Here is a 23,809-nt window from a genome sequence, read left to right as displayed (position 1 = left end):
GTGCATGTGATATGGGTCCAAGCATGAGTTAAAAAATGCAGATGATGGCAATGCAAGGATAAGGTTTTTGTTGTTTAATATAGATAACTAAAGTTTTATAGCTGTCGACACAACAGCTGTTCCATCATTACAGCTGTGAGGTAAACAGTTGATGGTGCTGGTGCTGTTTCCTACAGTCTACACAGAAAAAAATGAATAAAAAATGAATTTCCCAGCATGTTTGTTAAAACTACACCAGCGGTTCAATAAAGTTTACCGATTCAAATAAAGGGGGCGGGGCTTGGTTGTCACCGGGTGATGACGTTCGTGTAGGAGTTTATGAACGCTATGGCGGCTCATGCTAGCGAGCTTGAAATTGCAAAGAAAAATTTAACTGATGCAATTGGTGATAATGTCAAACAGTAAGTAAAATTGTGTTTGTGTGTATTTTCATTTCCTGGCGTTGATTTTTGACTTGGTTTCTTCGTTTCTTGGAAGCAATGTCGACATTAACTTGCATGCTAGCACTTGCTAATGTTTGCAGCATCCATTATTATGCGTTTCCGTCGTGAAGTGATACAAAACAAATGTTAGATATGCTTTGAACTTACCGAGAAGTATCTTGTAGTTTTAGTTTTGTAGGTTTGTGTGACAAGTGTATCTTTAGTTAGCGTGAGGTGAAACGAAAAGAAAGATAAACGTAGCTATTAGATGCGAACATACACATAGATAATTCAACCTGTCGATACCTACAGCGTAAATTCTTGAGGAGAAACTGAGATGCAGAGGCTACAGTATGCGGACCATAGGTTTGTTGTTGTATGAAATACATGGTATACATGATGTACTGTATTTGTTGTTGCTCCGTGCAGTTACTGGGCAAACCTGAAGCTATGGTTCAAACAGAAGATCAGTAAGGAGGAGTTTGACGTTGAGGCCCGTCGTCTATTGGCACAGGAGAATGGTCAGTAGCCAGGAAACACATTTAAACATTTATAGTGTTTATGTAGAAATATTGATGCTATCTGTAAAAGTGTTACTTACTTTGTGTTTCCCTCTTTCTTCCTCTGCAGTCCATGTTCACAATGATTTTCTCCTGGCCATTCTCACACGCTGCCAGATCATCGTCTCCACTCCAGGTAGGAAGGTTTTGAATAATTTTATGTCTCTGAAACTGCATGTGAGCTTGTCTTTGTGTTTAAGCTATACTATTTCCTGTGATTAAAGAATTTAGATTTTGTCTGAGTGATGTCCACCATGTATAAGCCTTGAATAAACTGGTATTGATAAATGGAGGGAGAAACAGTGTTGATGATTCATAGCTCAAGAGCAAGAAATAATTGATTAATACTGAAAATCCTTAATATCTGACTTAAGAGAAGTACTGTTTTAAATGGCGGGTCTTCATTAAGCTGTCTTTTGTGCATCTGGTGTTTGTTTTGTTTTGTCCTCTAGAGGGCACTGGACCATTACAGTGGCAAGGTGGCTCTGCTTCAAAGCCTGGCAAACCAAAAGGGAAGAAGAAATGTTCCTCGAGACAGAAATTTGATGTAAGTAGTCACAAATCATTAATCTCAAAACACTTTGTTTTCCAAATGATGGCTGGCTGTATTGTTTGTTGTTTTTTTTTTTAAAGATCGGTCATATCTATCTTTAGATATCTGAACAACTGACTATATCATTTGGATGCTTGTATGTCCCGTTTGCATCTTCAGCATCGTTTCCAGCCTCAGAACCCTCTGAGCGCTGCCCAGCCCTTCAGTCCACGAGAGGTGGGAGGTGAGGAGGAGGAGCTGCGTCTCAGCGCCCACACACTCCTGCTGCCCACGCGGGGCCAGCTGGAGGCCCGCATGATGGTGACAGCGTTCGAGCTGGGCCTAGACAACATCACAGACGATGCTGTCAGCACCATGATCTATGCCGTTGAGGTTTGTATCTGTCCACCAAGAGGGTTGTATGTGTCTTGGTCTGATTTGATGACCAGTAGATGCTTTTGGGCAAGGACACATATAGTTATGCAGAAGGGTGTGTGGGTCTGTCTGTCTGTTTATATACACTACCGGTCAAAAGTTTTAGAACACCACACTTTTTCCATTTTTTTTACTGAAAATTATTCAGTTTATTGTGTCATTGCACTCTGAAATGAAAGAATAGAACAAATACGCAATTTGAGTTGAAAAATAAATCATGGAATCAATTTATAGACCAAAATGTATTCTAAACTTTTGACTCATCAAAGTAGCCACCTTTGGCAGATATAACAGCTGAACACACTCGTGGCATTCTTTCTACAATAGAAATCAAATATTCTTCAGAAAGTTCTTCCCAAGTCTCTTGCAGAAGTTCCCATAAATGTGTGGCACTTGTAGGTTGCTTGGCTTTCACTCTTCTGTCCAGTTCATCCCAAACCAGCTCGATGGGGTTTAAGTCTGGAGTCTGTGCTGGCCACTCCATGTTTTCAAGCTTACCATCTTGTTTTTTTCCTGAGGTAGTTTTGGCATAGCTTGGACTTGTGTTTTGGGTCATTATCTTGCTGTAGGATGAACCTCTGACCAACTAGGCGCATACCAGAGGGTATTGCATGGCGCTGCAGAATGCTGTGGTAGCCGTATTGGTTCAGGGTGCCGCTCACTCTGTACAAGTCACCGACCCTGGATCCAGCAAAACAGCCCCAGACCATCACACTTCCTCCTCCATGTTTGACAGTTGATGTCACACACTGTGGAACCATCCTCTCGCCTACTCGACGGCGTACAGAGATCCTGCATGATGAACCGAAGATTTGAAATTTTGATTCATCAGTCCATAATACCTTCTTCCAGTCTTCAGTAGTCCAATGACGGTGTTTCGTGGCCCAGGAGAGCCTCTTTGTCTTATTCTGACATCTTAGCAATGGCTTTCTTGCTGCAACTCATCCTGTCAAACCTGCAGCTCGAAGTTTTCTCTTCACAGTTGAAACTGAGACTTGCTTACTACGACCACTATTAAGCTGTGCTTGAAGCTGTTGTCCTGTGAGCCGCCTATCACGCAAGCTGTTAACTCTCAGAAACTTGTTCTCTGATTCAGTTGTGGCTTTGGGTCTGCCAGACCGCTTCCTGTCAGAGTTTCCCCCAGTTTCTGAGTGCCTATTGATGGTGAAGAAAACTGTACTCACTGACACCTTGAACTTCTTTGCAATTTCCCTGTAGGAAAGACCTACATTTTTAAGTGTTATGATGGTCTGTCTCTCTTCCATCGCCATTTTTGTAGCAACACACTACTTTCTGCAGTACAATACTGTTCACCTGATGCTCATGAGGGTCTGGTACCACAGTGTGTTCCAACACTGCTTTTATGCAGACAGAGAGGGTTGTATGTAGTCAAGAAAAGTTGGAACACCTGTAGGAATTAGTAACACCAGCTTTCAAGGCTGATTCAACCTTCATTGCTGCAGAATTGTTAACCCGCTTCGTGTTCCCTGAAAAAGGCCTTTTTGTATAATTCTGAAATGTAAATTATTTTTTTGGGTAACCAAACCTTTTTTTTTTAACCTCTGGCTGTTCAGTACTTACCTTTGTACCATTTCAAGCTATTCATTGGACTTGCATGACTTGAATTGCAATAAATAACTGGAAAAATCAGGGTGTTCTAAAAATTTTGACCGGTAGTGTAAATAAATAAATAAATAGATAAAAAAGGCATTTATACATTTATACTGAGGGTGCTAGCCACACTCACCCTGTGGTCCAGTAATGTGTGGAGGGTCTAGGACTAGGTACCATCCACAGAACTGGATAGTGTCGACTTCCTTAGTTTGTACACAATTAGTTAAGTGACCAAATAAATACGCAGATCTCCGACAAAGGTAACTGACTGGGTGACCCCGCATGACATTTACTCCTGTGGTAACAAGAATGACTGACTAAATATATTTTAAAAGTTATTACCACAGAAAATTATCAAGTATCCGCCCTAAAAACTGAAAGCAAGCACCCATGGTTCACTGCTACTGCGGAATTCATGTCTGGTACAGGTTTGTTTACACCTACAAGCTGAAACGTAGTAGCAGTAGTAGTAGTAGTAGTAGACACTTGAGCAGACGACATATTTAAAGAGGTTCTTCCAAAATTCTCTGCTTCTGTTTTGATGCTGTACTTTAAAATTGAATTAATTATGTCCTCAGGAAGCGAATGAATTTTGCATGCAAATGTCTTAAATTATCCGTGACTGTAATTTAAGTACAAACTCAAACAATGGTAGTGGTTTGGTAGGGATTCATTTTGGAGCAGAACTTTTCATTGGCATCCTGTCTTTTAACCTCCATGCGGAGGATTAAATGGATGGGGTGATTTATTTTCTGCACTACTTACTATGTATGACTGACAGCTGTGTTTACTCAGGAGACTGGGCAAAGCTTTACTCACTGCCATGATTTATTTCAGCACCACTTGAAAGATGTCCTGACTGCTGTAATCACCCGGAGGAAGGCGTATCGGTTACGGGATGGTCATTTCCCTTATGCCTTTGGCAGTGATGTCACGCCGCAGCCTTATCTGAAGAACAGCCTTGCTGCTTACCACAGTGTTACTGAATGGTAGGGACAACTGTGTTGGCTCTTACTAGCCAATAAGCAATAAGCATGTCCTATATAAGAAAAAGATTTAACGTAAATATAAGCTACTTAAAAAGTTAATACTTTGTAATTTGTTATTTTGCCTTGTTTTCAGTTAACCATTGTTTCTGTTGCTGTCATTAAAGGGCAGTGATATTACTGATCACATTTTTCAACTCAGTGATTTTTTTTGCTTTTTCCTTCATGCAGTCCTCCTCCAAGTGCTTCTCTCCCTGCTGGCCCACCACCTCAAGTGTCACCTGATGAGGCTGAGCAACAAGCTGTCCACTTATTGGCTTGTTCAGCTGACAGTCTTCCCGCGCCCCTCTCTCCAATCAGCTTGTTTGATCTCCTGGAGGCTTTACAGGTAAAAAAAAAAAATGAAACTCTCCAAATGGATTTATGATATTGCCAAGCATTTGGACAAATTTATTTTTTAAATTATCCAAAACTTGGACATGATTGATAAAAGTGGATGTGATGGAGCTGAAATGATCAGTCAGCTGATCAACACAAAATTGATCATTTTTTGGGGTTTTGTACTCTTAGTTTAAGATAACAAGCTTCTTTAAGAGATGAACATGTTCTTTAGAAACACAATTTTCAAAAATTTGTAAATTCAGGATTTAAATGATTTATCGTGAACATTATCAATGGTTGCATCCTCAGTCTTTAAAAGATCACTAAATCAAGAGATCTTATCCTTAAAAACGTAAGCCTTGTATATAGAAGTATGACATATGTCATTAATCATAATCGAAGAGCGTATATTAGATAGTATGTAGAACTCAGTGAGCCTCAGTAACATTGTTTATAAGTCATGACCTCCTACTTAATACCTGGCCACAAATATTTATGAGTATTTATTCATTAGTTGGAGTAAATATTTCAACAATGTAAGTTTGTATTTCTTGTTTGTTGTTCCGTGGTGATGTTGAGTTGTGCTTGGAACCCTGTATTTGCTATTGTGATTTGTTCACATTATTAATTGTGTCATCATTTAACCATCAGATATTTATATGGTCAACATCCTTTATAACACTTATCTGCTGTAGGTTCATCATGGTGTGATGCCCTCCCACACTATGTATGCCCTCAACATGGAGCGCATCCTGTCGCGGCTCTGGCACCCGAGCCACGAAGAGCTAGAACAAGACCATGTCCACCGGCAACGCCTCGCTGCCAAAGAAGGCGTGCTTGTCAGCTGAGAACCACTGACACTGGACTGTAAATGAACTGTGGAGATCATCAGGAACCAAACACAGAAATAATCCCCAAATGGAAATGAACGGGTAACGGTGTGTTCAGAAACCCTTGTAAAACCTGGAAAATCACATTAATGTTGCACAGAAACATAAGAGGATGAGTGGAGCAAGATGAAACAAAATAGTTGGACAGTGGACACAGAGCGGGCCGTCGGCTCCAGCCAACAGCCAATAGCTGGCAAATTAGCACTGTGGCGGCTTTATTTTTGTCTGGTCCACCAGCCATTGTGGCAGTCGACCAGCCATCATTTTCGACTTCTATCATATAGTGAGAATCTAATTTTGCGGATATAATACTTGTGTTTAATTTCAGGATATAACAGCAGCTACAAGCTCTGGCCAGGAAATAAGTTTCCAGCCTAGGTTGCACAATGTCAATGTTTAGGTGTGTGTGGGTAAGAACTTTGAGTAGAGAGAAACATGGCTGTGTTGCCTGCAGTTCATCTTGTACATATTGTCAGATATGCACCACATGTTGATAAAAACACCCTGTAAGAAAACACAGCCATATCTAATCATGTAGCATTGTGTACATGACCAGGTCACCACATACTGCACGTACCAACTTAAAAAATCCTTGCAGGTGTTTTTAATTACACTGGCTGATTAGACCTCGTCAGGCTGAAGTTGTAGGTGACGCTGTGACGATAATTAGCTCTAATTCCATGAACCAATAAGAATGATAAAGATTTTCTTAACAGGTGCAGCAGATGTCAATCAAGCATCCTGAGGAGGTCTAATCCAGGAGTAAGTGAAAACACCTGTGTGGTTTTACTGTGGGGGGTGTGGGGTCTTTAAAATCACCCAGGCACAGCTGTCTCCTCCTGCCCCTCATAAACCTACTCAAGTATTCCTACAACTTTCAGTGGTGTCCCTCAGTGTTAGTGTGCACAGATTAAGCTGAATCTTTAATGTCTCAGTGCACTTGAATATTTGTCCGCCATGTTTGTCTAGTTCAGGTTAAAATATGTATAAATTTGTATCTTTTTTTTTTTTTTTCTTTTTTTTTTTTACACAAAGCTTGTTTGTAATTTATTTTACACACAATAGTTGGTAAAATAAATAAAATGCATCTTTTTTGTACAAAATATATCTAAACCTACATCAAAACATTTTTTTTCTCTACCTCAGTACTCGCTGCTTTTTGCTTCTTACATTTCTTCAAGGAGTGACCGGCTGTAGTAGGAGGACGGTGATTCTCACACACACACACACACACACACACACACACACAAACACCCGTCCAAGTGCTCACTCAGGACCTATTGCCATATTTGGCTGCCAGCTCACTTCCGAGACCTCGCCGTCCAATGGGAGGCCGAGAAGATTCACCAGCCATTACAAGCTCCTCTCACTGCACTGGTGACTCAATATCCCGTCCGCCCCAGTTCCTTCAATAACAAACACTTCGCATAAAGACTGTATTCAATTATCTGATCTTATACACCGCCCACCCCACCTCATTGTTCAGCACACACAAACATACTAACGCGTCACGCGTGTCTAACATTTTATTTTCTCATATTTACAGTCGAAGTGCTCAAAGAACAGCGTACAAATATTATTACAAAGTGTTATTTCAGGTCTAACATTAGTTACACCTATATCACAAAGTTGTATGAACACAAGGGTTAAGAAAGTAAGGCAGTTCTTATCAGTAAACGCTACACACACCTATAAGAGTCCTTGCGTAAAGGTGTGAAACTTTTTTTTGTAAGTGTTACTCTGTACATGTAGGCTAGTCGCTGGTGGGATACTCAGTGCTTGACTCAAGTCTATATGCATACATATATACATACATACACTTCACATAGTGGAAGATTTGCAGGGCAAGACCTGGTTCACATTGTGTTTCTGTCCTTTTGCAATTTGATCGCCCTCGAGTGCTGACGGTCCTGTCAGGATGGAAGACTGTGTGGGCCATAATCAATTGACAATTAGCTTGTGGCAAGGTGTGGACACTTGCCATGTTTCCCTGGTTGACTGAATACAAATTTGATTTTGTAGTTTTGGATGGAAATTAAAAAAAAAGAAAAGAAAAATTGTCAGAAATACGTAACAAAGTCACATCAGAGGTGTAATATGAGCACATGTTCCCTCTGAGCTGTGAGTCTGTGCAATGAGTTTGGTGGCCTTTGCTCCGTTACAGCTCATTATACTGACCAATTACAAGTATCTCGTAAGTCACCATTCGTGTGTGGATACAGCCTGGGCGGATCATTTGGTGGAAAGTTGAAATGAGACCCCCCCTGCGAGGCTGGACAGGCCATTTTAAGCTGCATTTGGTCCTCAAGAAATGTCCCCTGGTTCTTTTCCCTTGGCAGTCTAGTAAGCTTGGAGCTGCTGCGTCAAAATGAGCTGGCAGCCGCTGTTAACGTGGTCCATGACCTTTTGCTTGAGCAGAGCCAGCTCGTCCCGGAGGACATTGGCAGAGGAAACCAACTCCGTATTTTGGCTCTTCAGGTTTTTGACCCTGTCCTCCAGCCGGGAGATCCTTTCCAGCTTCCTTTTCCGGCATTTGGACGCGGCCACCCGGTTCCTCATACGCTTCCTCTCCGCTTTGATGCGCTCCTGGCTCTCCATGTCGATGGGGGAGAGCGGCGGGGTCTCGCCGGACATCTCTGGCACCGTCTGCGGCTCCTCTTTGAGCGCGTGTAGCCGCGGGTGCTGAGCCGCCGCCAGCTGGTGGTCCATGTGGTTGTGGGACGGTTGTGGGGCGGCAGGGTAACTTGTAGCAGGGTGCCTCTCGCCGGCAGGTCCAGACGCAGAGCTCACAGCCCGACTGAAATTGCCCAAGTTTGTGTACTCTGGCGGCTCGCTGCGTACCGTGCAGCTGTAGGGAATCCCGCCGCTCTCGGAGGCAGCAGTACCGGATACGCTGTTGGTGGCGCCGGTCTGTGCGTCAGGGTGGACGACCGGTATCTGCTGTTGATAGTGGAGCTCAGCCAGAGCCCTCACAAACCCTTCAGCGAAACCCTCCTGCTCGTCGGTGATGTTCTTGGGACAGACGAACTGGGTCGGGGTGGGAGTCGTCAGCCCGCTGCACGACTGGATGATTAATCTCTCCAGTTCAGGCGAGGCCAGCTTCAGTAACCCGACATCAGGGGACGTCAGGATGTCCAGGGCCTTGGCGCCCAGCTGGGGTTTGAAGTTCTTCGGGTCGTTTAGGTTCAGGGTCATGGTCTGTTTGAGGGTTTTGGGGTTGAACCCATACACTGCCGTCCCTTCATGCTGAGAGTTTGAGGCATTCACGGCTTCTTCGTAGAACGTCGCTTCCATTTTTCTGGACATAAAGTTTTTATCACCTCGAGGGTGGTCTTTTCTCCTTGGGGAAAAAAAAAATCCAAAATGACTGTTTACATATGTCCTGTGACTCACTATCTCTCAACTGTCTTTTGATAGAGTCCGCCTATTGTTGAAGTTCAACTCACTTGACAACTTAGTGTCCTGAGAAAACTTTTCTCTTGTGACCCGTGCGATCATCAACAAAAAAACGTCGTTCCCCTGCCGCCGAGCCTCAGTGTGTTTACACCTCAAGGGTCCTTTCTGATTTATCCTCCTTCCCAAAAACTAGAAACGGTGCCTGAATAGGGATAATACTTTCTATCACTTCCAACGTGGAGACGAACTTTATCCACCTCTAAGCTGCAGCTCTACTGAAAATAACAATGATGTCATTTCTACGGCTTCTGATTGGCTTGAGATGATTTGGTGGGCGGTGCATGTCTAATGACATGCAGGTTGCTCTGACAACGAGCCATATCCACGCCCCCCCTCGCGATGGCTTATGGGATTAGGTAATGCAGACAGTGGAGCAATGTACTCTGGGATTACGTAGTGTTTTTGAATATTTAGTTACCCGCTCAATTATTAGTTACCCATCCTGAGGTGAGGCTTCTCCAGATGGTCTGTTGAGTTTAGCCTTAGCCACAAGATCCAGAGTTTCACACATTACCATAAAACAGTACATCAAAACAACATGATTACTTCATTATCATATGCAGTGATACGAAATCATCAATGTTTATAGTAAAAAGATGAATGCTGATAGCTGGATTAGAAATGGATGTGGTTACAGGGAGGGTAGAGAGATAGAAACAGGAGGAGATCAAACCTGCACCACAAACAATTTTGTTGTATAGAACAACACATTTAAAAAATTTATATCTACAGCTGTGCATGCTTGGAAGTGCCTTTCTGAGTTCCTGCAGTGAAATGAAGTATAGACAAAGCTATGTGAAAATGATAATGGACAACAAACATTTAGTATCTATTGCAATAATTCAAACTGATACTTTGAACTGTATATTGAGGACTGTGCTATGGTCTGGTTAATAAATCACATTTATCATAATCACAGTGAAGTTTTTTTTTTTTTTTTAAAAACTGTTAAAATACCATATAATTAAAGTGAGAAAACATACAACAACCAATGATAATTAGAGGTTGAATCAAGCCATTTATCAGTGTTCACATAATTAGACAGTCAATTACATAGATAGACGCACTAAACCCAATGTGAAATTTTAATGTTACATAATTAGGATAAAAATCTGAAGTTAGCCAACACAAGAAAGGAAATGCATGAATGGGTGCATTAAAAAAAAAAAGAAGTTATCCTTATATATATTGTCAATGATTAGTTACCCATCCTGAAGTAAGACCTGTTCCAAATGATCTGTTGTAAGATGTTTTTGATCCTGAGCATATTGCTGACACAAGGTCGAGTTTCACAGACCAAACACACGAGCACATTCATAACCTGCGGTGATTATTTCATCATCAAAATGTGGCGATGTGGTATCATCAGTGTTTACAGAAACATGGTAACGGTTCAAAAGGTAAGTGTTGACAGCTGGTCAAGTAGTTAAAGGCAAGAGGAAGAGGCATTGAGAAAGAGGAAGAGGTGAAAATGACAGGTCAGATCTGCCCCCAGGAACGCCTTTGTTTTAAAGAACAACGCACTTTAAAAATGTAGTTCTACAGGTACATGCATGTTTGAGGTTCCTCTTCGATTTCTTTCGCTGAAATGAGGATGTGTGTTATTGGAAGTACAACAAGTGCCAAGAACAGGTGACCTATATAGACAACAAAGATAAACAAAGATGAGTGAACATGAACATACAGTTATTAGGCCGCGTATGGGCATCGATCATACAGCATCTACAGTATATATATAAGTCTAAATGTAATACTGAACTGAATTCAATTTTTTATACCACTGATGTCTTACTGACCTAAATTTGATCACAATGCAAATTTCATTTAATTGTTCAAAGTCCATAAAAATCAATGTGAGAATAGCTACAATAACTCATATGGAAATTTAAGTTTGTCATTCACTCTTCATATTTCTCAGTTTGTAATTTGTAACACAGTAACTCAGATGCACCTGTCTGTTTTTTCATTGTTTATAATTCATAACACACACACTAGTAACCAGTCTGTGCACTTTCATTCATGCATTGCGCCACCACTGGACAAACAGTGCATACTGTTTCTATGGATAGCCTATATTCATTTTGTTATGTAAACTGATTGTTTTTGGCTTTCAAAAATAAAGTTATATCGTATCTTAATCAACTAATTAGCTCATGGTATAGTTTAAAAGTACATCATCTTTCACTGGCTGTTATGTGTATTTAGAACATCACACCAGTGAATGCACTGATTATTAAAAAGAAGTTATCATAACAATAATCACCATTAACGCAAATTTATCATGATACATTTTTCTAGCCCAAACATGATTAAAATTTTAGCCCTAAAACATAATCTTTGCTTCCCCCTGATGCATAAAACATGTTTATTATATTCTGCACTCACTCTCACAGGCCTCATAGGTGAATGTGAAGCTGCATTAATGACTGAAGCCTCTGTACAGCTGCAGTCCAGTCTGTCTGGCCTCCCCCATTGTATTATTCAACATGTTCTCCTCAAGCCAACTATAAATAAGTTAACAGCCTCAGACAGCCTGAGAGATCCAGAGCCGGCTGAGGTCAACACTCTTGAGATGACATGTTGTCCTCACAACACAGCCGAGCAACACCCATTTGGAAGTATTTGACACCCTGAAGTAGAAAGCCAGCACTGGAATGCTTTAAAAACTTTTGGGTCTAATACCGCAACAGTAATGAAGGCAAACAAAACCTCAGCCTTCTTTTCTTCTTTTCTCCTCTCTTCTCACAGAACAGAGCAGCTTCCCATGTAATACTTTATTCTCCCTGTGTCTCTCTCTGTACACCTGTGAAGCCCCACCGACCAGCATTTTCCTATTTAAGTACCGCTGTGCTCCGGTCGTGCTTCCTGTTTCTCTGTCAGCTTTTCCCCTCTGCTGGCCGACGGGGTCGCCTTTAGATAACAGTGCTTTCCTCCTCCCTGCCCGGGCCAGCTGTTTCCACTGCATGTAGTTTTCTAATCAGGAGCTGGTCCTGCCTGCCTCCCAACAGGCCTGCTTTTGTTGTACAGAGGTGGGACAGACCAGGGTCCATGGAAACACTGCCCCCTCTTCATGAGAGCAAAACACAGAGAAAAACTCTATATACATGTGTTGATGTATCAACAGAGCAAAGTTTTGATTACCTTCAGGCGTGGACCAGAGAGAGACACACACACACACTCTGTCTGAGACACCCTGAGTGGTGAGAGAGACAGATGAGATTTCAAACACTGTCCGTGCAGTGTTTGTTAAAGACCATCTGTTTCTTCCTGTCCTGCTGCTTGGTTTTTCTCTGTACTCCATCTCTGCTGATCATTCCTGGTCCAAACACGCTGATCACAGCCAGCGCTACTTCCTTTAGACAGCTGTTTATCTCCTCGAAGAAAAGAACACAATAGAGGAAAGTGGCAAGGCGGGCTGCAGAGTAGAAAGTCTGACATGTTAGTTCTTCAGAGTTTTTCATGGCAGATTATTGTCCCAATTTTTTGCAACCAAGCCAGTTTTGCAGCCCTAACAGATTATTATCTACTACAGTAAGTTTTAATCTTAGATATTCTGTTCACATATGAATGGTTAGTAACTCATGTACACAGCCTGTGCTCTTGTAGATAATGTTTTGTAACAGACCTTTTTCACAGCAGACATTCTGACAAGTCATAGAACATAAGCACAGATATGAATAACAATAGTGATGGCTGAACGCCATTTAGGTTTGCCAGCTCCACAGCCCATGCGTTGTGCACGCTGGCTCATCGTCACTGGGACCCTTAAATGGAACAGAGCCATCGTTAATGAAATTAGTTACAAAATGGCTCCAGGTTTTCTGTGTGCCAGTTTGTCATTGTTTGATTAAACAACAGTTTATTGATGAAAACGCACTGTAAGAGCACAGGTTTCACTAAACTAATAACAGCTAGATTTTGAGACAGGGTCAGTCTACAAGGCAAAGCCACAAGATAAGGTAATAATACAAGGCCTTTCTTACTCATGCAAACTCAAAAGTACAAAAAGTTGCAATTAATAAATCTGTGCACCTAAGTGATGAACCAGATAGACAGAAGTCTGGGGCCCATTTTTCCCTCTCTGCCTTTTTTTTGGCCAATGGCTCTTTTTATCTGGCGATGAATGTTTTTTTTATGATTGTCATTAAAAGACTTCTAAATGAAAATGGAGGGTTTTTCTTTTGGAAGTAAGTTTGTAGTGAGGCCCATAGGGTATTTCCATTTCCCACAGTATACTATGGGCTAATGTGCAATGCTACGAGCTACAGTATGGATCTGTATTGTTTGTGTTGCAGTGATTTTTCCGTGATTCAACAATCTTTTAAAATCTTGGGCTCTACAAAGATAGGGAGATCTCAAGAAAATAAAACAACGTATTCACGGTGCCCGATTGTCTTGCTTGGACTTCATCTGACTCAACACAAAAATGCGACTTTGATCTATTTTGGCCGCTTTCGCGTTCCGTCGCGACAACTGTGCCCGGCTCAAAGTACGTTTTTTCAGAGAAACTCAAAAGTGATGTTTTCTGCTTTGGAATAAGATTTTGATCTGCCGGTAAGGTCGAAAATGTTGTACTATCCGAGTCACAGCAGCCCTCTGCTTTAGATAAAGCCTTGTGTGTGTGTTTGTAATGTTATTGTTTTAAGTGGAACATCTCTGTATCTCTGTTGTAGCTGCTCGGGTAGCGCTGCGTTATCGTACTCAACTGAGGACGATTTCAGTGTCTGATGATCCATTACACTGAAAATAAATCTTTATTTAAAACAAATACACGACGTGCATACGTTAATATCTATGTTTACTTCTATTTCGTAACACTGACGGTTTAACCTGGTTAATAATGAACTCCCTGGTGTGCTCCTCCTCCTCTACAGTCAGCTCGTCTCCTCATGGCAGAGGTCTATTATGTTGGAGTGGACGTGGGCACCGCCAGTGTGAGGGCTGCACTGGTGACCAGAGACGGCCTGCTGAAGAGCACCGCAGAAGAGACCATCAGCATCTGGGAGCCGCAGCCTGAGCACTATGTCCAGTCCTCCACTGAGATCTGGGAGAAATGCTGCACAGTTGTCAAGGTGGGGTGGGGCATTTTACTTTATTTGAATAAGCCCCAACATCCCTACAAAATGATCTCCACTACCCCAACACAGATGTTTCAAATGTGTTCATTCCAGTCATTTTAATTTAATTTAATTTAAAAGTGAATATTAGTGAGTTGTGTTAGTTAATAACACATCATAAATCAGGATTGTTTTTTCATACCACTGTGAATGTTTAGGTTGGTTTAGTCAAGTTTGAATTCTTAATGTTACCACTACAAGTGGCAGAACTACACCCCTCAATCATTTATGTCTTACTTTTAACCAATATTTCAACCGTTTATCCATCACTGTTAGCTATATCAACCGTTTATCCATTACTTTTAGCTAATCATTTTAGTTAATTATTTTAGCTATTTATAATTTACTTTTACTCTTTCAAGCATTTGTTTTTAACTGTTAAGCTATTCACTGTTTCACCTCTTTGCTAGCTTGCTAACTCTCATGCACTGTCGGTGGAACATTTGTCTCAGTGGAATTGCCTCAGGTTGGTTGGAGGTGTTCACTGTACAGTCAGGGAAGTTGCTTACTGCTTTTTTAATGACAATATATTGACTCAACATCAGCATCACAACAGTTCTCATGTTTGGAGGTTGATTATTGAGCTACATTTGTAAAAAATAAATCAGTTATTGTTTATTTGTACAGCCCAATGTCACAAATCAACAATACAATCTATAAACACATAGTGTACTGTATGTGTTGAACTATGATGCAGTGCCTGCTGATGTAATCACAACCTGCCCTCTTATAATTTCTTCATGGATATCACCTTTGTAAATGCTCTGAATGAATGTGTCTATAACGTTTATCTGTTCCAGAAAGTGACCCAGGGTGTGGAGAGGAAGCAGGTTCGTGGTGTTGGCTTTGATGCCACCTGCTCTCTGGTGGTTCTGGACCAAAGCTTCCAGCCTGTGCCAGTCAATCAGGGTGGTGAGTGAGTTACCTGGCCTGAACACTTTGCAAAGCATCATTCATGTACATCTTATTACACAGGTGTGGGTTATTAAGGGCAGGATTAACTTTGATTTTGAGATACTGATTGAAAATGTTAAGGGTTGTAAAATTTGTAATGGAATTTTTCAGTTGGTTAGTTTTGCTTGGATGTGTTGTTTTAGTCTAATGTAATGCGACACTTTATCGATCCCTGAAGGTAAAGTCCCCGCCTCCACAGTGAGGTCAGAGGTCAGGGTCAGCTACTGAACAGAACCCCTGGAGCTGGTAGGGATTCATGTTTTTTTCAGTGAATCAAGGTAGACTCCGACTTAGACTAGGGGTCAGGACCCAGATACTCAGGTTAAATGACTGATTATATGCCGCGAAGACATTGCGCATCACAAAAGCTTTAGACCAGTTTCATCTTAAAATTACATCTTGGATATTCAGTCCATGCGGTATTAGCTATTTCATACATTTTGTTCACTGTCGTTTCTCTTCTCCAGGTGACAGACAAAGTAACGTGGTGATGTGGATGGACCATCGTGCTGCAGAGCAGGCCGTTCGTATAACCAACACCGGCCACAAGGTCCTGAGCAGGGTGGGAGGGGTCATGTCACCTGAGATGCAGCCCCCTAAGCTGCTCTGGCTCAAAGAGGTGAGAGGTGAGCGAGGTCACCACAGGACCACCGATCTCTCTGGGTTTTATTGTTGCTCTCTGTACCGGGTGGTCAGCATGTGGTGGGTGTTGTTTTAGCCTCACCTCGTGTAGGACAGATTCTTCAGAACACGATAACAGCCCCCAAAACTGCTTTATGGTTCAGCTCTGACGAGTCAGTACATACATGTGTTGTTATGACTCACTAACCAGAGGTTCATCACCACATTTACTCTTGTGTCTTTATCAGAATCTCAAAGAAAGCTGCTGGAACAAAGCTGCTCACTTCTTTGACCTGCCTGACTTTCTGTCTTGGAAAGCAACAGGCTGTTTGACAAGGTGAACTTTGCCGGTTTATCATTATTCAAACTTTTATCCGTGAGTCATTAACAGTTATTTATTGTGCACGTGTAATATGAAGGTGTGGTATGTGTGTAATAGAAATATCAGAGGTGGGATGAAGAAGGTGACCTACAAAGTGTTGCTGGTATTACGATCTCTGTTGATGGGCTGCTGTTGAAATATTATCCTGGTATCAAATGTCTGTTTTAAAGAAAGACTGGGGTTGTCCTCAATAGCAGGACTAATTCTAAGAAATGTGTCTTTTATCATGGACAAAGTGTTGTTGATACTGTGGCGTTCAAAGAATGTCTTGAACACAGATTAGAAAAAGCATGTTTTTTTAATGAAATATCTTGGGGAGCACATTAAAGGACTGTCCTGAAATGTTCCACAGATCTTTATGTACTCTGGTGTGTAAATGGACGTATTGCCCTCCAGAGGGATGGGATGCCAGCTTCTGGACTAGCATTGGATTGGAGGATCTCATGGAAAATAACTTTTCCAAATTAGGTCAGAGAATCAAAACCTTATTGCTCTAAATCATCTCTTAGTTTATACTTTTACAATGGGACTCTAATTAAATCTGTCGTTTAATTCCCAAAATGTTGTGGAAAACTGAATGTTTGTTTCTTCATCTCTCCAAACAGACTGTCTTCACAAGAGTCCTTTCATTATTTAAGCTGTAGCATTTCTGTCATCCAGGCAGCGTGACGTGTTCTCCAGGGAGCCCACTGCGAGACGGCCTCACTCAGCAGGCAGCAGCAGATTTGGGATTGGACCCAGGAACTGCAGTTGGTGCTTCTCTCATTGATGCTCATGCTGGAGGCCTAGGTATCACCCACTGAAACACAATTACTGCGACATTAATGTCTACTGCTGTCATGAAGAAACTGTCATTGTCTGATACAGTCTACACTGTGTTTTCTAAGGTGCATTCAGTAGCTTTGCCAGTTCCACATGACAGTGAGAGGGAACCTTGTGACTCTGTTACGCTCTCACGCTTCAGAGGATATAAAGAGAAGAGGGAGGCATAACGTTTAATGTTGGTGATGCTTATTTACCTCTGCCAAGGAGGTTGTGTTTTCACCCTCGTCTCTTTATTTGTCGGCAGGATTACATAAAAAATACTGAACTGATTGGTGCTGAACTTGGCGGAAAGATGGGAAATAGGCCAGGGAAGAAGTCATTAAATTCTGGGGCAGTTCCACATCATTTACTATGAATTTGAATATTTTTCTATGAAATCTGGTCTCTGCCTGCACTCCTCTCACTGCCTTTCTAGTTCTTTTATTTATTTATTTATTTATTTTATTTTTTATTTTTTGCAAAGTTGACATTTTGGTGCGACAAACCTCCTGAATAGTTACCAATGGTTCGTCTTCTGTGGGTGAAGAGCATAAATACAGTGAAGTTCTCAACTACTTACCCAGTAGATTTTTATATTTCTTCTGCACAAATGTAAGATTTAGCATCATCATGGTGCAGGAAAATTCTCAATCAAGGGGACATGAATATCCATGTCACATAACGTTTTCAGTATCATATGTACGAAGTTAAACATTTGAGATGATGATGGCACAAGAAGAAAGATCATGCAGTGTCTAAATCTGCTAAGGTCTTACACTGCTGGTCTTCCAGAACTCTCCCATATTTAGTTACAAACCTCTGCCATTTTGAAAGGTCATGCTGCTGTAGTGTATACTGTATCTACGAGCAGTTTGTTGACTGTTTCTTTGGTTCAGAGATTCTGACCATCTGGTTTTGTTCTGGGAGGTAAACTGTTCATGAACTCTGCCCTCTGACCCCGTGGCTTTGACCTCTGGCGATCACACATTGTTGCATCAGTTAAAGGTTAAAACACGCTGAACTTTTAGTTGTTGTACATGTCAGAGTGATGTACTCCCCCCTGCCCCCGCACATAGATCAACCCCTCCACGTTAAACTCAAACCAGCTTGAAAAACATTATTCCAGCAGTTAGTGTCACTGGTGAATCCCACGTGAAGGTTATGAGGCTGCTTCAAAAGGATTTAAAGCTTTTGATCTGCAAATCAGTGTTATTAGTCCCTGATGGGGCTCTAACAGGAGTTTGTATAAGGAAACACTTAAAAACTGAAAAACAGAAAATACATTCTCATATATAATTCAAATGAAATATCACATCCCATTCCAGGTGTGATAGGTGCAGATGTAAAAGGCTTTAACCTGCCATGTGAGGACCGGCCGATCACCTCACGCATGGCGATGGTCTGTGGAACATCAACCTGTCACATGGCGGTGAGTGGTTCACAGCTACAGTTCACCTGCTGTGTTAAGATTTTCTTAACATTAGCAACAGCGTTTCCTGCCCTGATGACCTCCCTCACACTCATCACTGCATGACTAATACAGCACCTCCTACCATTAATCACGTACTCACAGCCTCTGTATCGTAACCAAGACTTAGCAACTCTGAAGTGATGTAAAGCTAATACTAATACACAAGTACTCAGTCTAATTTTAAGTAGTGTGATAAATCATCTTTCCCAGTAATGCTGATGACAGGGCCACTGTGTTATGTAATTTTTTTTTTTTACATATATTACATCTTCAATGCATTTTTATTGTATGTAGACTTGATCTTGTTTTGTTAATCTGAAATTGAAACAGCTGTTTCCACTGCCATTTAAAATACACATTAAACTTTTCATTGTGATGTGTGTCAGATCAGCGAGCAGCCTCTGTTTGTGCCAGGAGTGTGGGGACCCTGCCTGTCTGCCATGGTGCCTGACCTGTGGCTCAACGAGGGAGGACAGAGTGCGACAGGAAGGCTGGTCAGTCCACTCTCAAGCTTTGAGCATGATTTTATTGACCCGTTTCTTCAGGCTGCTCAGTAACAGAGAACTTTGTGCAAGTAGAGACAATATGAAACAATCTATGTGTGAGTTCACCCCAAAACACACGTCCACGCGATCGCACATCTGGCCACACAAACAAACAAAGTCTGAAATAAAGAAGTGGCTTTTATTCGCTGTCACTCAGATACGAGCACCTGTCAAAGAAATGCTTGTAAAGATGAAGATTAATGAGGAACATGCAAGGCAGGTTGATACCTGTCTCTTTATGTCCTGCCACCATGATACATGGTATGTGGGACATTATGCTGTGATGCTGGTGTCTTTGACTCTGCAGACACATTCATGTGAAGGAGATAAGTGGTATAAATGCTTACACCACAGGTTCCACATGTAATGTCCACGAAGCAATCCAAATGCCTCTTGTTGATAATTGATCAAAAGACATAAAGGCTGCTCTTTGGTCCTGTTCAGATCTGGCATTGACAGCCGATCACAAATGAACAGCTCTTAGCACGTCAATTCACACCTGGCTTTAAAATGCATTTCCACATGCGTCTCTAGGATGTATTTGTGTCCAGATCACTTCTAAATGAGGTCCGAGTGATCGAATCGAAAATGCATCAATTCGTCTTGGGGTGTGTTCACGCTTGACTTTAGAGCTATCTCCTTGTGATCGGATCACCCGAGACGAATGTTAATGTCACGTCTGAACAGGGCCTTTTATAAAATAAATCTGATTTGTTTAAATATTTGTTTGTTTTCTTAAATTGAATATCTTTTGGTTTTAATATACAATATACGCTGTTATGTAACATCACTTTAAGCTGCAGTAACTTTACATGGGAATTTGTAAAGTTATTTAACTGTTGTAAATAATCAGCAGTGGCAGCCTCAACAACCTTTTTGCTATCAGCTGTATGACCTGTGAGTCAGTCGCTGCTGAACCATATTTCTCTCTCCCCCCTCAGATTGACCACATGGTGAAGGGCCACGCTGCCTACACCCAGCTCCAGGAACAGGCACAGCAGAGGTCAGCTGATGAGTTTAGTGTTGCACTTACCACAAACATCTCAGCACAGCTGTCATCCCCGTTCACTTGAGTAAGCGTCAGAAACATTAGAAGCTTAGTAAGGCTGTATATCCTGCACAACTCTATTCTATGGAAGTTGAACATAAGATAGATAATAGATCATTTTCATGACATTTATTTAAAATGAAACAAAGACGCTCTGGTATTGTCTATGCTCGCCCACTGACATGGCGTAACACATGATCAGTCAGGCCTGTGCTTTTCCTGTTATTACAAGTTATAATGTCTTCTGTGAAAAATGCATTTGTGATATTATTTCATCAGCTTCCTCACTGTGCTTTTCCCCAGATTTCCCTTTACAGGCAAGAACATCTACAACTACCTGAACAGCCACCTGAGTTTAATGGCTGACTCCTGTTCCGCTGTCGACCTGCTGGGATCCGGTCTCCACGTGTGGCCGGACTTCCACGGGAACAGATCGCCGCTGGCCGATCCCACTCTGAAGGGCATGGTGAGGAGACTGGACTCGGGGCTTGAAATAACTGCTTTTATGACATAAAATGTTTATTGTTTAAAGAGGAGGAACAGTTGTAGTTAAGACACTTAGAGTTATATCTTATCATATGTCAGCAATAATAAGTAAAGCAAAGAAATGATGTGAAGATTCAGATGAAAATTTTAATACCACTCTCATGTTGGCTCCAGACATGAGAGTGGTATCAATCTTTTCATCTAACCCGAAAATAACACAAATAGTCAGTCACCATATTTCAAGAAATGTTTAATGATTTCTTGAAACTAAATAAGTTCATAATACAGTTAGCTAGCAGCTACTTGAAGCAGCTAACTTCACATAGCACCACAGTCAGGCCTCTGGGTTTTCTAAACATTCAACAGTGACTCTTATTATTCAGCAGTGAAACATTTTTGCTTGAATGACTCAACTGTTTTGCAGGTGATTGGACTTTCTCTCTCTCAAACCTTAGATGACCTGGCTCTGCTGTATTTGGCCACTGTACAAGCCCTCGCTGTAAGTGTGCTGTGTTTCACGTTTCACGTTAACTTCCTCTGAGCCTCAGTCCGACACCCACGTACCTTCAAGTACGAAGGCAGGCTGTATATGTTTACTTGTAACTTAATCCCCTTTCGTTTTCTTTCTCTGGTTTCAGCTTGGTACGCTTCATATTCTGGAGGCCATGAAAGAAGCAGGACATGACATCAGAACCCTCTTCCTGTGTGGGGGGCTGAGCAAAAACTCCCTGTTTGTACAGATTCACGCCAACGCTACAGGTACAACACACCAACGATGGATAATGACAATATCTTATATGTACACTATTTTTAAACAAAAATGCCGCTAATATTAGAATAATTTTACCATTACATAAAGACTGTGAAGTAAACTTAACACTGGTTAGACAGAATCTACCATGAAAGCTTCTGCCCATTCCACTGTTTTAATACCATCTCTCTCAGGACTGCCCGTGGTGTTGCCAGACCAGATGGAGGCCGTGTTGGTAGGAGCAGCAGTCTTGGGTGCATGTGCATCACAGGACTACAGCACTATACAGGTAGAGTGACACACACACACACACACAGACACACACACACACAAACATAAAACTTGCCCTTAATGACCAGAAGCATCCTTGTGTGAAGTCAACACAGGTCACGTTTTAATGAGCCTTTTAAATATTCACATGGGAATGGGAATTCTGTCCAACATGGGCCACTGTCTGTTATTCAAGGCAGTGAAAATGCATTAGAAATTTTTCAACCAGATAGCATCTTTCATCTGACCACCTCTGCCTTCTAAATTCCCACTGCTTTCAAACCCCACATTTCCAATTTGTCTCAAGCCAAATATGAAGTAACATACATTTTTTAATTTAAGAAAGCTCCCTCCAGAGCCACAGAAAACGTTGTACAGGCTGAGCAGTAGTCTTAGATGAACTTCATGGTTAAAATCACGGGTGTGCCCCTTGAGGAGCATGTTTTTTTTTTTAGGGTATTTATCAGTTTTCAATCCAATCTTTTTATTCCAATGAAACTGACCTCACAGCACAGCTCTTGTAATCACTGAGCCGACGGCTCCATCTGCTGGGTGGAAAAATACAATGAATATAAATAAATATAAAGTATACTGTGCACGACTCCGCTTGCTTCTGCCACAGAGAAGAGCCGGATTTGTGCACAATGTGTTTAAGATATAAAGTGTGGATTAATCTTTAGCTAGGTCAACTTATCATCCCCTTGGTGCCGCAGTGTCACAGCTTGCAGCAGAAGAGAATGACAAGCCTTTAAGCCAGATATACTAAAAATAAGACGTTATTGTTTGGACTAGGCTGCACCTGTCAACCCGTTTTCAGCCATAACTGCAGCAGCCAGTTGTTGTGTCTGATCCTCTGAGCTGCACACAGTCAACTGGCTGGATTTTGTAGGTTTAGACAGCGGAGGGGCCCTGCACTGCATTAGTAATAAACTCAGACTCACTGTTACTGTTGCAGTTGCCCTGTGTTCACACTATAACTGGGTCAGGGCTGGCCTGAGACTGAGTGTGTGTGTGTGTAACATGATTTATTGAATGATATTTTTCTTTGCAATTATGTTTTAGGAGGCAATGGAGAAAATGGCAAAAGTGGGGAAAGTTGTTCAGCCTGACCATGAACTCCGAAGGTGAAGCAGGAAGATTTTTTTTATTTTTATTTTTTTAATATTTGGTGGAAGTCATGTTTGCTGTAATGTTTATGTTACTATCCATGGGACAGAAACATAAATGGATCAAAAATCCACAATGTCAAATTGAAAAAAGCAATATCTCCATGAATTTCTGTCCAAAAAAATTAATCTTTGCATAAGATAATTAATTTCTACCTTTTCCTTTATTTTGTATTTCTTTATTTTCTAATTTCAAATTTGCAAAATGACCCATGTAGATGAAAATTGATTTACAAACATTTTTCTGTTAAATTATTCCATTCTTCCAAGGTGAAACAAAATTTATAATATTACACTAATATTCTATAAATCTGTTAATGAGAGAAATTAACTATGATGTGCGTGTTTTCATTACAATGAAAAATGGAATATACATCACTATGCATCAAATTTGTGTTATTCTTTTTCTTATTTTCAGCTTCTATGAGAGAAAGAACAAGGTGTTCCTGCGACTGTTCGCTCACCAGAGGGAGTACCAGGCCCTCATGAACCAGAGATGACACTGATGGAGGGAGGGAGGCCCAGCTAAATCCACACACTGGAAACAAGAACAGAAAGAACCTGCTGCTTTTCGTTATTTCATCTCCTTTTTTTTCCTCAATAAACTGAAGGAAAACAGTTTTCTGAGGCTGGATGTCTATGAATGAAAATATGTCTGTATCTGGTGGCAGAGCTTAGACTTTGAGGTTTGCAGGATTTCAACCCACCCGGCTGAAGACGGTAGATAAGACCTCTGTGGAGACGAGCAGGTAGAGCTCTCTGTTGGGGTCTCTGTTTTGCATCCAGGTCTATTCAAGGTGGAGAGGAGGCTCGCTCGGCTCCATCCAAGGTGACGTCTCCATCAACTACTGTCAGCTTCAAATGTATTTCTAATAAATAATAAAAAAATTGACCGAACTCTGCTCGTGCCTTTCACTG

General features: G+C 41.4%; 3 protein-coding genes across 6 annotated transcripts; 2 read left to right on the top strand and 1 right to left on the bottom strand.

Annotated features, from left to right (window-relative positions):
• The first annotated feature begins 265 nt into the window (after positions 1–265).
• Positions 266–6,937, top strand: tada1 (transcriptional adaptor 1). Its single transcript, XM_023421897.2, has 8 exons — positions 266–401; positions 852–943; positions 1,053–1,118; positions 1,435–1,529; positions 1,695–1,907; positions 4,401–4,552; positions 4,781–4,937; positions 5,626–6,937. Exons 1-8 carry the CDS (start codon positions 319–321, stop codon positions 5,776–5,778), a joined length of 1,011 nt encoding a protein of 336 aa, XP_023277665.1. The 5' UTR covers positions 266–318; the 3' UTR covers positions 5,779–6,937.
• Positions 6,938–7,333: 396 nt separating this feature from the next.
• Positions 7,334–9,497, bottom strand: LOC111666541 (transcription factor Jun). Its single transcript, XM_023421898.2, has one exon. It carries the CDS (start codon positions 9,124–9,126, stop codon positions 8,161–8,163), a length of 966 nt encoding a protein of 321 aa, XP_023277666.1. The 5' UTR covers positions 9,127–9,497; the 3' UTR covers positions 7,334–8,160.
• A 4,194-nt stretch (positions 9,498–13,691) lies between these two features.
• Positions 13,692–23,788, top strand: fggy (FGGY carbohydrate kinase domain containing). 4 transcript variants are annotated; one of them, XM_087178148.1, is made up of 16 exons: positions 13,692–13,765; positions 14,151–14,348; positions 15,194–15,305; positions 15,815–15,966; positions 16,217–16,305; positions 16,703–16,818; positions 17,011–17,139; positions 18,480–18,583; positions 19,012–19,119; positions 20,112–20,173; positions 20,522–20,684; positions 21,129–21,203; positions 21,343–21,463; positions 21,650–21,744; positions 22,788–22,849; positions 23,310–23,788. In XM_087178148.1, exons 2-16 carry the CDS (start codon positions 14,166–14,168, stop codon positions 23,389–23,391), a joined length of 1,653 nt encoding a protein of 550 aa, XP_087034274.1. In that variant the 5' UTR covers positions 13,692–13,765; positions 14,151–14,165; the 3' UTR covers positions 23,392–23,788. The 4 variants fall into 4 exon arrangements, with proteins under 4 accessions (XP_087034274.1, XP_023277576.1, XP_023277577.1 ...); XM_023421808.2 differs by having other exon boundaries at positions 13,725–13,830; XM_023421809.2 differs by having other exon boundaries at positions 13,727–13,830; positions 14,155–14,348.
• The last annotated feature ends 21 nt before the right edge of the window (positions 23,789–23,809 follow it).

Source organism: Seriola lalandi, unplaced genomic scaffold (genome assembly GCF_002814215.2).
Source record: "Seriola lalandi dorsalis isolate HSWRI2012SDOR001 ecotype SW California unplaced genomic scaffold, Sedor1 jcf7180002054677, whole genome shotgun sequence".
NCBI lineage: Eukaryota > Metazoa > Chordata > Actinopteri > Carangiformes > Carangidae > Seriola > Seriola lalandi.
This window is presented reverse-complemented; position numbering and strand designations above follow the sequence as displayed.